The sequence below is a fragment of the Phaseolus vulgaris genome, chromosome 4, assembly GCF_000499845.2.
Source record: "Phaseolus vulgaris cultivar G19833 chromosome 4, P. vulgaris v2.0, whole genome shotgun sequence".
In the NCBI taxonomy this organism is placed as follows: Eukaryota; Viridiplantae; Streptophyta; class Magnoliopsida; order Fabales; family Fabaceae; genus Phaseolus; species Phaseolus vulgaris.
Window position 1 is genome coordinate 38706163 of NC_023756.2, and position 14096 is coordinate 38720258.

Consider the following 14096-nt stretch of genomic DNA (forward strand, 5'->3'; position numbering starts at 1 on the left):
TCCCTCTATTTTTTTTTTCTTTCAAATTTTCCTTGTTTACAGCAGTAATATTTATGAACAAAAAGTTAGAAGAAGTCAATTTCTTTTGAAGCAAAAAAGTTACTAAAGTTATTACAAACTCTTTCAATAAAACTTTTGTTTATTTTAAGCTATCTACTTCACTTCCTATTCTAGGAACAAAATTACGAGAATGGCATTTTCGAATATTATATATAATTTTTTGTAATAATATAAACTTAACCACAACCTTTTATCGAGAATAAGAAAAATGGAAACATAGATTTTATTTAAATAGTTTATGTCCGAACATTTTTTTATGTTATTTTATTACAAACATCATATATTATGTATACTAGCACGGTGGACCACTCAGTGAGTCGGTCAGGAACTCGACTACTCGATCACAATAAAAAGGTACGTGACGACACGTGGCCGACAGACCCATAACAACGGGTTATGGGTTGATCAAGTCAACAAAGTTAATCCATAATTAAGAATTGTTTAGTACAATTCTAAACATGAGTCAACCTCCTAATCCGGCACACCAACGAAGACCCATTAAGGTAATATAAATAACACAAATTTCAAGAATTAGGTACGTCATTGTCTACAGTACTTCGGATATGACTAAAATCGAGCCGTTTGCGCTTCCGACACGCCGGCGACACGGATACGCGGCGGGTGCGTGCACGACACGGTGTCGGACGCAGCTGTATGGGCCATATATGACCTTCTTCCAGGACACGTCGGAGGAGACGCAGTCCACTCCTTGGACACGCCGGAGGGACGCGGTTCACTCTGTAAACCCTTATTTCACAGAAAATCTTAACTAAAATCTCAAATAAAATCATAAAATCTTAAACAAATCATTTAAATAAAAAAATATATAAAAATCTTAAGAAAATCCATAAATAAAAAAAGAAACAATTTATACATAGCCGCGTCCCGTGTCCTATAATTTTCAATTTAACCGTATTTCCGTGTTCGTGTCTGTGTCATATCCGTACCCGTATCCGTGTCTGGGCTTCATAGACTCTGACAAGCGAGTGCCGACACCCTAACTGACTTGATCGTCGGAGTGCCTTCTGCAGGTACCATTTCAGCCTGTGCTACCAGACGACCGAGTGGAGGAGGGTGAAACAGGAAGGGAAAAACAATAACAACCGACCGAAAAAAGAAACATAGCAATCGTTCTCTAGACCCCAATACCTGTTTAAAAAATGTAAACATTGATGTTTAACCCATCCTTTTAAGTTTTTATTTAACCAACATAATCATTTTCATCTAAACATATTTTTGTTTTGGAAAAAGTAAAATTGTTTGAATCATAATTAACAACTATAGAATTTGTTCCTTCAAGAATGGGACTGATGTATTCCAACCAAGAACCCAGAATAATATACTTATTTGCTATTTGTGTAAGAGAAGTACTGATACTGTATACTTTATTGTTCTCTATACAACGCAAGTATTCCAGTATATGTTAAATCCGTATACGAAATATACCATTTGCAATTACTTTGCATTGATTCTTGCATCTTAATCCCCTGTTAACACCACTGCCCTCAAAATACTGCACGTGCCACTGCAACACAAATATAATATAACTATTATAATAATAATAAATCTAATTTATTTTTATAAAATATAAATAAATATTTATCAATAATTTAATAAATACTATTAAAACTAGCGAAAATACAACTCATTTTTTAGTTTTATGATAAACAGAAATACTAACAGAAATAAAAAACAGAGCAAAAGAGACCGAAATAAGGCGAGTATGCGCTCTTTCTTTCTAACGTCTTCCATAAATGTGCCTTAGTCAGTTAACCAAAAGGGTGGGGAATTAGCCAATGAAGGTTAACGGTTTTCATATAAAAACAAACATTAATTAAAAAATTTAAAAAGTAATTTTATTTTTAAATAATTTATATGAAATGATAAAATATTTCTTCTCACAATTTTAAAATTAAAAAATAAAATAATAAAATAAGATATTAATAAAGATAAAATTGAAAATAATTTATATAAAGAAATGGTTATGAAAAAATTCATCTTCATATTTCTATATATAGGTATAAAGTCTATAAATTATAATTATAAATTGAAGTAATAAAACAAAGTTATAAAAGTGATATTTGTTTCATTTATACATTCATTATAAAGTGATGATGGAATCTCTTATCAGCAACATAATTTCTATTGTATTGAATTGAATATTAGTAAGTTTGCATTACTCATTCATGAATTGAAGTACACATGTCTTCCTTATATATAGTCGCTACTTTCAATATTTAGAGGCCATTCTGTTTCTCTCTTTTTCGTGTTCTCTTTCTCTCTTCTTCCTGTTTTCCGGCGAAGCCACGCTTCATTCTTCACTTCATTTCTTCCTTTCTCTTTTTCTCTTCACCGTCATTCTCTTCTCGCACCGCTTTCGCCGGCCAGCCACCGTCATTTCTGCTGGCCAACCTCTCCTCGCGGTGTCGTTCTGTCCTCCCTCAGGTTCTCTCCCCACCTTATATCCATCATTTACTTCCCTTCTTCCTCTCATATCTCTCCCAGATTTGAAATTGTACTGAGATAATTGTTTGTTAAAATTTATTTTCTACTTCTCTTCGTCTTTCAGGATTTAATCTTACGGTGAGTAGCATATATTACAGTTTTAATCAATTTGATTATTTTGATTGTGAATAGTGATTGTGCTTTGCATTTATCATTTCGTTCTTTGCTTTTACACACACACACACATATATATATACATATACATATACACACACACACACACACATATATATATACATATACATATACACACACACACACACATATATATATATATATATTCTGATTTGGTTCTTAGGAATATGCTTGTTTCGATGTTTGGCCTGAAAAATTGTTTTTGTAGAAGTAGTAGTATCCGTATCTGATACCGTTGTTGAGTTAGTAGGGAAGTTAAGAAAATAGACGGTTATATGCTTGTGTCAAGACAATACAAATCCACGGCTTCTTAACAAGATCCTCTCTTTGAATTTAAATAGAATGTGAACCAATGAGTTAAGTATCTCTCTGTTAATTATCTTCAGAGTCCTAGAGTATTATTAACAGAACCCAAGTTAGTTTTCTAGGTTCTCTGATTGTGCAATAGGTTGGCACTGTTTGGGGTGGCTTAACTTACACCGCTGCCACTATTGCTAGTGCTGCTGTTAAGTTAAGCGCATTCTCGGCAGCTCAACTTCTGTGGACCCTAGTTGATGCTGTGAGTCAGAGCTTGATGGTTCATGGTGTGTTTAAGTTCATTTCATCTTCTCGATATGTCAGTGGGATTGACGCCGTTAAGGAAATAATCAAGAATTTTTGTTAGGGGGGTGTATAGGGGTTTTGGGATATCAACTTTGACATGCATCTTCCAATGTTGTCCGGTGGCACGGAGAGTGGTTTGGAGTGGGGTTGGGTATTACTTGGGCAAGAAAGGAGGGGATGAGAGTGAAATGAGGCCAGATTCTTAGACAATGATGGCAGTTCAGGGAGTAAGTGCAGCAGTGGCTAGTGGCATGCCTGCTTTGATTACTACGCCATTGGACACCATAAAGACAAGGATGCAAGTGTTGGATGGGGATGAGAATGGCTGCCATGTTGTGCAGGCAATGAGGAATTTGGTTAGGTAGGGTGGTTGGATGGCATGTTATAGAGGGTTGGCTTCAATCTCAATGCTTGCAACAAGTATGATCACTATTTATGAATTCCTTAAACAACTTTCCATGAAAAAAAGTGTCCAGGAAGACCATTTTCTTTTGTCCTTGTCCCTACTTGTACCCATGTGAGGCAAATATTAGTCATTGATAAGTGTGCTTTAAATTCAGAAAATTTCATTAACTTGAACAGGGCATAATGTTTCCTTTAACTTTTTTGTAACAGAAGAATCACTTTTGATTTGGAAGGATCCGAAGATTATGTTGCATGAAACTACACAATATTTGTTACCATTTGTATAGGAATTAGGCTATATAGGTTCCACCCCTATATCATGGTACCCTTGAATAGCAAAGAACCTTAGCAGACTTAGTACAATGCAATGCACTGATGCAGGCTTAGCTAGTAGAGAAGTGTGTATAAACTTTAGGCACATGAAAACTCAATGCAACCTATTATGTTCTATAATTGTATTCAAAATTCTAAATTAAAAATTGTTAATACTAATAATTAAGGTATTACAAAGTTGTGTTCAAACCGAATTTAATTTTACAAGCATATACACAGTAGTCTTTTCAATGTTAGCAAACATTGCAATTTTAGTTCCTCTCTTTTATCTAAATTATGTTTGCTTTCTGGCTTCTCTTACTTTTCCTGGCCGGGATGACTCCTTGATCAGTATAAAATTATTGTAAGTCATCTTATGTGTGTATTTTGAAAATATATACTTCAACACAGTTATATTTATTTCAGTCACCACTTATGTTATGTATATGCTTTCATTTGTTTTGGAAGTTTAAGCATGTTACTATATTATTGTCACGAGATTACATGGTTTCAAATCCTACAAGGGTAACTAATTCATAACATGGTAACTGCGAAACATTAAGATTCTGCAACAATTTGATATCTTTAATTTGTTTCTGAATTAAACCCCATTAAAAATTCTTGAAAAAAAAGTCATAAGAAGTCGCCCCTCATATAGTGTTTCTATGTATGTACCTACTGTCTAAAATACAAACTATACCCGTGCAACAATTATATTAATTTTACTATCTTCTTTATGTGTAGCATATCCTGCAACACACCCTACAACATGCGAAGAAGTAAGGTTTTGAAGCAAATATTGAAGATGTTTTGAGAGGAATCATAATAGGGAAGTAAGGTTGTTTTCCTTGGTCTATTTTCTATACTGTTGTGTTTACAGCAGTTACTTGAGTTTGAAGTATTATGTGCATGTTTTATAGACTTGGAAAAATTTATGTGATTGGTTGGTATTTTATTACATGGACTTGCAGTATTGTGCTTTATTGTCCTTGGTAGTCTATTAAAAAAATACAATGTAATAATAACTACTCTTGTGAGCTTATTCAGTGGTTGAATAATGTCACATACTTTTATATTGTTTTACATAGCTTGAAAAACTTTTACAATTCTTTATTATTGTTATTGCATTTTTTGTTTTGCAGCTTATAGGTTCCACTTAACAATTGTGCCTGAGTTTGATTTAGATGCACAAACATAAGATTTGAGCTTCATTTGGTTTCCTTACACAGGACATTCATCAGCAGGTTATAATTAAGATCAGTAGATTTTAACTCTGTTACAGCTTTGGTCAGCCACCAGCCTCTAATGGTATAGAGGGCCAATTACACTTAGTTATAATTTGACATAGAGCATCTATGTAACATAGTTCCCTTTAAGAATTTCTTTATCACCTCCAATTGAAATCTCTATATAATTTCTTCATCCCCTCCTAACCCTTACACTGGCCTAACATCAGTAAGCTTGCCAAGAATAATCCACTATTTCTACCTTCTCAGACTTTCAAATCAAATTGCCTTTACTACTCAGGCCAGACATGCAGAATTGATATAATTGTTGCATACCCTTATTGTGAGATGTTGTAGTTACCCATTCCAAGATTGTTGCATAGCTTTATCTATATCTCACTTGTCAGAAATCTTGAGCCATAACGCATTTCTCTGGTCTAAACATAGAATAGAAAAAATAGAGTAGAAAGAGAGATGAGTTTTTAATTGTTTTATAAGATAGGAAATGAAAGAAAAAATAGATAAGCTTTTTCATTCCTTTTGGTTGGGTAATAAAATAAGAAACAAAGAAAATATGTATATAGAACGGCTCACATACCTCATAAGAAAATTAAAGTGATATAAATAAGGGTATTATTGTCTTTATGTAAGTCACATTAGTCCTTGCATGTGTGGCCTGGACTCTGAATGTGATAAAAGTTTTCTAAGCGAAGAATGAATGAAGGGGTATTTCTTCCTCACCCCCAATAAATTTCTATCTGCACCCCGTCAATTTCAATAAAAATTGTTTTATCCTTTTAAAAATGATTTCATGATTATTTTTTCCAAAATATTTCTAGAACATACTTTTCAGAATTCATAAAATTTATTTCTGGAAAACGTTTTTGGAATAAAATTTTCGGAGTAAATTTTCTGGAACATATTATATGTTTCAGAATGTGTTTTCTGAAATAAATTTTTCAGAATATGCTCTGGAAAGAACTTTCCAAAATATGCCAAATTAAATGGAATATTTTGGTCATTTTACCTAATTGATGGGTGCAGGGAGAAATTTGATGGGGTACATTAAGAAACCCCCTGATAAAGGCTTTCCCTTCTCCTTACTTGTGTGGTCTCGGTTGTGTTTACCTAAGTAATCGAGAATTATCCTCACCATACTTTCTAATATTTCTTTAAAGTATTTTAAAAGTAAATTGTAATTAAAATTAATAATACATAAGTATATTTAAATTTTTAATAAATAATTTAAATTATTGCATAAAGTAAATTTAATTATTGATAATTTATGTAAAAATTAGAAATAAAGATAAAGATTTGAAAGATTAAATAAGTAAATGAGAAAGCAGAAAATATTTTAATAATAAATATTCACTATTCTGATCAATATAGTGATAAACTTTTAGAATATGATTTAGTGAATTAGCTTTTATATAATATGATTATTTTAATTAGTTTTCATATATTATGGTTGATGAATTAGTTTCTAATTACATTTATTTTTATATAGTTGGTGAGTAAATTATTTTTTTATATAATGATAACTAAATTAGTTTTTAGATCAAAATCTGAATTGCTCTTTAGTTACCAAAGTTTAGCTATTTATTAATATTAGATTATAAAGTACTATTTAATTGAATGAGGGACTAATTTTATTATTTGAGAGACTACTAATCTAGTTTTTAAAAACAAATTTTCTTGAAGTGCAAAATATATAATTCTTTCAAACAAAACTTGTAAGATGTCGTTCATAAATTGTACTTCCATAAACACTTTTATATATTCTCCAACAATTGCACCTTTTGTCTGGTTGTAATTTCCCCACCATTTTTAAAGCTACAGAGAATAATGACGATACTTTATTACTTTGATTCCCGAAACTCACTCTTGATAATTTTGCCAGATAGTTAGTATAGTTATCATTACTAAATGTAAACAATTTCCAAAATGGTGATGTTTTTTTTTAGGTTTTTTTTAAACAAAATAATTCTGGTAATAAAGAATCTGAAGTAATTTTTAACTCGTTCAAAATAGTTTTTTACATTCACCAAAAAATAATGAATTTGATTTTTCGTTTTAAAACACTTTTACTATTTTTTTTACCATGACTTCCTTTTTATCTGCATCATTGTTACATCTTAATGTCATAATTTACTACTTTGATTATTGTGTTTTTGTCAATATTCTCACTATCTTGTTAGTATCAAATTATTATTATTATTATTATTATTATTATTATTATTATTATATCGGTTAGTCGATCCATACCTTTTATACAAATATATATTTAAACTATTTTTGACATGTGATAGACTAACTTTAAATTTAAATTAATTTTTTCGAAATAAAAAAGCTAAGTTTAAAACTGAAAATCATCATAAAATAAGCTTTAATTTAAAAGCTATAAAAATGGTCGTAGTTTCATAAAAAAATAAAATTGAAACTTACAACTTAGTATTAAATATTTTAATATAAATAACAATTTAAAGATAATTAGCATACCATGTTAAATGCTAGTTAAACAGCCTAACATTTTATCCCTTCCGAATTCGAATTTTAATAATATTACTTTTATACATAATTAATTATATTGTTAGGGAAATATGAATTAAATTCCTAATTTATATTATATGTAATGTACGAGAAATATCTTTATATTAATTAATGTGTTAATATAAATTCCTTCTTATCAAACAATAACTTGATCTTAAAATTTATTGAATAAGTAGTATATATGGTGTAACGCTACGCCAATATAAATACGTTAGAATATGCATTTTTAATTACAAAGTTGGGTACATTCAATGTTTATTAAATTTAGGGTATCAATTTTATTTTTGTGATGACCCCATGAGGGGAAAAAGTAACCAAGTTTTTTTACAGTGCCTCAACATTTGAGTTAGCGAAATTATTATTAAGTCTTTTATTCTTTATGGTTACATAAATGTTCGTGATATATATATATATATATATATATATATATATATATATATATAATGGTGAGAGAGTGTCACGTTCTTCCATGTGGCCATGAGGTATATTCTAAGAACACTTATGATGTTACAATTTCCATATGCCATTTTTCTTATTGAATAAGATATTTTGATATTTCTCAATTTCAATTTTGAAAACAAAAATACTTTAGTTTCTGAAAGTACATAGTTTTCATGCAGGAATTCAAATTGAGGGACAACAAATCGGTGAAAGCTTTCGTACGTTGGACCATACGGCGTGATAGATTGTCGCTTTTCAAGGTTAGTGAATTGAATATGTGTAGTGTCTTTTTTCTTATCTTTTGGTAATGGTTTGCATGATGCACTTAACATGATTTGATTAAAATTATAATGAAACTATGCCTATCAATGTTCTTATTTATGATTTTGTGTGTTGTTTCAGTTTAACTCACTAATCAATTTTCATTAATTTTTATTGATATTGGTGATTTACATACTATATGAGTAATAGTTGTAGTAGATTAGACTTTTATCTAAGAGTCTCACTTGAATTTTCTGATTTTCATGCACTTTTATTAATTAATAAAATGATTTCTTATGTTCAGGAAATTTCATTTTGTCAGACTAAATATGACACTGAAATAACGGTTAGAGGTGACATTTTTAGTCTCTGATTACAAAATTGATTGTTGCTTCTTTAAGAGTTGCAAGAATGACATTAGCATCTGTTCCAAAACTAGTCCTTGGTTCTGTTGCTTTTGCAATCTTTTGGATGTTAGCAGTTTTCCCTGCTGTGCCTTTCCTTCCCATTGGGAGAACTGCAGGGTCCTTGTTAGGTGCAATGCTTATGGTCATTTTCCAAGTTATTAGTCCGGATCAGGCTTATGAAGCAATTGATCTTCCAATTCTTGGTCTTCTTTTCGGCACCATGGTTGTCAGTGTTTACCTTGAAAGAGCAGATATGTTTAAATACATAGGGAAATTGCTTTCTTGGAAAAGTTTTGGAGCAAAGGACTTACTTTTTAGAATTTGTGTGATTTCTGCTGTCTCAAGTGCTCTTTTCACAAATGATACTGCTTGTGTTGTTCTCACAGAGTTCATATTGAAAATTGCAAAGCAACACAACCTCCCACCTCATCCTTTATTGCTTGCACTTGCTACAAGTGCTAATATTGGATCGGCAGCAACTCCTATTGGCAATCCCCAGAATCTTGTTATAGCCGTTGAGGGTAAAATATCATTTGGACAGTTTCTAATTGGTGTTCTTCCAGCCATGGTTGTAGGGGTTGTACTGAATGCTTTAATTCTTATGGTTATGTATTGGAGAGTGTTGTCTATTGAGAAGGATGAAGAGAATCCATTAGCAAATTATGCAGCTGAGGAAGAGGTTAATTCCCATCAGTTTTCTCCAGCCACAATGTCTCATTTTAACTCACTCAACTCTCAAGAATGGAATGCACGCATCGAAAACTTTAATATTCCAAATTCCCCTCAAGTTCAGACTCTAAGAAATCGATCAATAGTGAGTGATGGTGAAATTGACAGAGTTCTTAGTAACACATTGGATTCCACAAGAAACTCAAATGCATCAAAGGAGGAGGCAAATGGTATGCCTCCTCAGACAAAGGAGGAAACTAGTCCTTCAAAAACTGATGCAAAAGTAGTTAAACCAGTGGTAGAAACTGTTTTGAACTCTTTAGAAGTAAAGGAACGTTTAAGTGTAAAATGGAAATATATAATATGGAAATCGTGTGTTTACATAATCACATTGGGAATGTTGATTGCAATGCTTCTTGGTTTGAATATGTCATGGACTGCTATTTCAGCTGCTCTAGCTTTGGTTGTTCTTGATTTCCAAGATGCAAGGCCATCCTTAGAGAAGGTAATTCTTATGAACACAAGCTCTTGTTTAAGATCCATTTTTATCTTTCTCTCTTGAACACAAGAAAGTAAACAATCTTTAGAATAATCTTTGTTCTTGGAACAGGTTTCATATTCACTCTTGATATTCTTTTGCGGAATGTTCATCACAGTAGATGGTTTCAATAAAACTGGAATTCCAGGTGCTCTTTGGGATGTCATGGAGCCTTATTCTCGAGTAGATCGTGCTAGTGGAGTAGCAATACTTGCTCTTGTTATACTCATCTTATCAAACGTGGCTTCAAATGTACCAACTGGTATGTCTTATGTTGTTATATATTTTCATTACTAATTCTCTTCTAGCTTTTTTTTTCCAAGTGTCCCATGGTTGTCACTAATGTTGAATGCATTAACATATTAAAGAAGGAACCTAATTTGTAAAATTTTCTTTCTCATTTTCACTCTCTTTTTAAAAACTTTTATTGTTATCCAAATGAAAAGCTTGTGATTAACTGGTTAGGAAAAATCTTTAATACCATTGAATGTCTTCCTCCCATGTTTTTTTATGATTTTTCAACATGCAAACTATCATTTTGAAAGTATATTTTATAAATAGTAGATCACTAGTTGTCATGTTATGTTTTAACCGTAAATGATTGACTATTAATATTTGTAACAAGTTAATTTTATAAAAAATTTACTACATTTTTCAATGGATTGATTTTTCAAAAGTATTAATCAGTAGATTGCTCAACCTATATGATTGGTAGGTTCTATGATTAAATTCTAACCGAAAACATTGATAATGTTCATGCACAAACTTGCAAATCACATAAAACTTGAAAAATCAATTGATGGATAACCAAATGTATGTGATCTTATTTTCGAGTAACTATTTTGCATGCATAAAATACCTACATCCTATAGTTTAATTAATTTCATTAGTTCGAGGTTTGGATAATTTTAAATTAAAAAAGAAAGAGTGCTAGAGATCAAAAATTTATTTTCTATGTGATTTTTTGTTTTTTTTTAATAAATTATTCAATTTGACTCATGATGCTTGACTTTTCTCCATTCTCAAAATAGTCACCATTTTATTGATTCATGTAATAAATGAGTTGAAAAGTCTTAAATTTTCTAAACCGTTCACAATAAATGGGTTACGGTTATGACTAAAGTGAATTTGACTCATTATAATTTTAAAAGAATATTTTAGTAAATTTAAATTAAGAAATAAAATAATAAAACTGTTTTTAAGGTTTTATTGGAAATAGACATTGTTAATTATGATACGACTTGTTGACCTTTTATTTTTATTTGGAATTACGCATACACATAAATTATCTTTTTGTAACAGGTTAGAGTATTATTAAAATATCTTTTATTCATTATTTTGTTAATAAAAAAAGTTAGAAATACACATAATATTTACACAATCACATTTCCTTTAGTAATAAGCAAAATTTCCACAATCATTAAAGAAATATTATTTTACAAATTTGGTAATAATTAATAATTAAAATAGGGTTTAATTTTAATATAACTTAGACTCTTAACTTATTTTTTAGAACATATATATTACGATAAATCTTCTATTTCAATAAATATCCTTCCAGATTTATTTATTTAAATATGTATATCCAAATAATGTGTAATATTTTTTTTGAATTTTAAAATATACACATATGTGTAATATTATAATCCTTGTTAACTTTTATTTTCACAAATACCAAAGTATTCCGCAAAATTGGAAAGGGTTACTAGGAATTTTGCAACAATAATGGTTCACACAACAAGGTCAAAGTTCTCTTTGAATTTTCATATGTGAAAAAAGTAACTATTTTTTAGATGACATTGGGATTTTATGTCAATTAACAACTTATCTTTTGAATTTATTAATATTATCAACATGATAAATTTATCTAGGTAAAATATAATTGTACTCTTAGTTAATTTAGCATCACATTTTACCAATTCCCTAATATACCAAAATATATTTTTACCATGATATAATAAATATAAAAATAATTATAAATACATTTATTTCTTAATAAAATAAATATAAAATGTCCTTATTTACTGATGAAGTAGATTTTAGTTTATGACTAGTTCTCAATGATATTATCAATGTTTGCTTTTATAATTTTATTTAATAATATTACTCCTCTTTTTAATTGTTGATTAATAGATGAAAATGTAAAAATGGTATCAATGTTTGGGTTAATAGTGTTTTTTTTTGTTTTTTTTCCTTGTAAAAATATAGATTTTAATTGTGTTTTTAAGACTTATAATTAAGTTATGTTAAATCATAATATTAATATTAATAAATTAAATTAAATCATGGAGTAAATGAACTTTTTTTCATGGCATAAAGGGATACAGAGAATGGAAACACTAGTTAATAATTCAACATAACATAGACAATGAACCAAAATATTATAAACCAAAGTCATTTTCAATATAATTTGTAAATAAGGTTTATATGCTTTATAATAAGTAGATCATGGAAATAATCCTTAAACAATAAGTTATAAAGAACCTTCAAAGAACATGGAAGTTTCATACCAAGAATAAATGTGTTAAGGTTGTACTTCTCCCATAGTTTTCACTTTGATCTTATTATGTATTGTGTTCATGTTTTGTAGTTCTGTTGCTTGGAGGACCAGTTGCAGCCTCAGCTGCTGCAATTTCTGCAGACAGTGAGAAGAAAGCATGGCTGATATTGGCTTGGGCGAGCACAGTTGCAGGGAACTTGTCACTTTTGGGATCAGCTGCAAACTTGATAGTGTGTGAACAAGCTCGTCGTGCTCCTAACATTGCATACACTTTAACTTTCTGGAACCATCTCAAATTTGGTCTTCCTTCAACCCTTATAATCACTGCTATTGGTTTGACACTCATAAGATGATTATAAATAATTTCATTTAACAATAACACTCATACCGTAGATATTTATACAGATCCAAAATAAGTTTATTGCAGTGTGGTTTAGGGTATTTGGAAAAATATATGTAACAGTAACCAGTTTTCTGTGTTTCTGATCATTCATGTAACTTAAAAATAGTTGTTCAAGGATATTACTATGTTTCAACTTTGAAACAAAAGACTACTAGAACACATGTTAATGGTCACACTGCTTAAATTTAGATATTTAGTCATCTTCAACTGTGACACATAAACAGATGCTTTTTGTGAGTCTTTTATGTTCTTAAATTTTATATCATCTTATTATAAGTTTGTTAAATTCATAAATGTTATGACAGTGTAATTATCATTAAAAATAAGTTAAACGTTACTCTTTTTTTTTTATTGGAGATAGTTTTTTTCGTGTAGCCGAAATTTTACTCATGCTGATAAATTATATACACAATGATATAAGAAATTTTTGAGAACGTAATAAACTATTAGACCCTAAAAAGAAATTGGACAAAGCTTACAAATAAGTTTTCATAATTTTTTTTTTTGTAATAGTAAACATTTAAACAATTTTAAAAGCTATCCCAGGAAAAGAATGAACTACTAAAATTATTCAAGATTTTTTGTTGTTGATAACATTCATACCTGAATATAATAATACAATAACAAAACTGTTATTAGGTGTGTTAATGGGCCTTCGTCTTTTTTCCTTTGGCAAATTATTTCTACACCCAATTTTTTTTAACCTTGAACCTGTATATTTTTAAAATTTCAGAAATACCCTTCATCCCAAAAATACAATTTAGAATTAGAAAAATTACATTGTACAAAAGTAAATTTAAAATGAAATTCTATAATAGAATTTGAAAATCAAAATTCCATTTTTGAAAAGCAATTTCAGAATTGAACACCCCAAAAATATATCTAACTATTATAATACAGGTTTTACATATTTCTATACAAGCTTAGAGTTTTTCAAAACATTCCTAATACACAATTAAGACTTATAGAAATACAAATATTTACAATATAAAGTTCAAAAGAACATCCGAAAGCTTTTCGGGACCTCCAACACCGGTATGATCATCTGCTCGTGTACGTAGTACAGTCGTCGCAGTTCAAA

The 14096-nt window shown here is 29.9% G+C and overlaps 1 protein-coding gene and 1 pseudogene across 4 annotated transcripts; both read left to right on the plus strand.

The window, feature by feature from the left end:
- The first annotated feature begins 518 nt into the window (after positions 1-518).
- On the plus strand, positions 519-4749 carry LOC137838789 (uncharacterized; annotated as a pseudogene).
- LOC137837599 (silicon efflux transporter LSI2-like) lies at positions 2244-13288 on the plus strand. 4 transcript variants are annotated; one of them, XM_068646630.1, is made up of 7 exons: positions 2244-2505; positions 4765-4858; positions 5163-5264; positions 8417-8497; positions 8803-10079; positions 10185-10374; positions 12703-13288. In XM_068646630.1, exons 5-7 carry the CDS (start codon positions 8910-8912, stop codon positions 12963-12965), a joined length of 1623 nt encoding a protein of 540 aa, XP_068502731.1. In that variant the 5' UTR covers positions 2244-2505; positions 4765-4858; positions 5163-5264; positions 8417-8497; positions 8803-8909; the 3' UTR covers positions 12966-13288. The 4 variants fall into 4 exon arrangements, with proteins under 4 accessions (XP_068502731.1, XP_068502732.1, XP_068502730.1 ...); XM_068646631.1 differs by having other exon boundaries at positions 4765-4853; XM_068646629.1 differs by lacking the exon at positions 5163-5264 and having other exon boundaries at positions 2246-2505.
- The last annotated feature ends 808 nt before the right edge of the window (positions 13289-14096 follow it).

Excerpts from the sequence above, each read along its gene's own strand:
- LOC137837599 (XM_068646630.1), top strand. The coding sequence starts at position 8,910 with ATGACATTAGCATCTGTTCCAAAACTAGTCCTTGGTTCTGTTGCTTTT. Across the intron at positions 10,080-10,184 it reads CAAGGCCATCCTTAGAGAAG|GTTTCATATTCACTCTTGAT; the intron begins GTAATTCTTATG and ends TTCTTGGAACAG. Across the intron at positions 10,375-12,702 it reads GGCTTCAAATGTACCAACTG|TTCTGTTGCTTGGAGGACCA; the intron begins GTATGTCTTATG and ends CATGTTTTGTAG.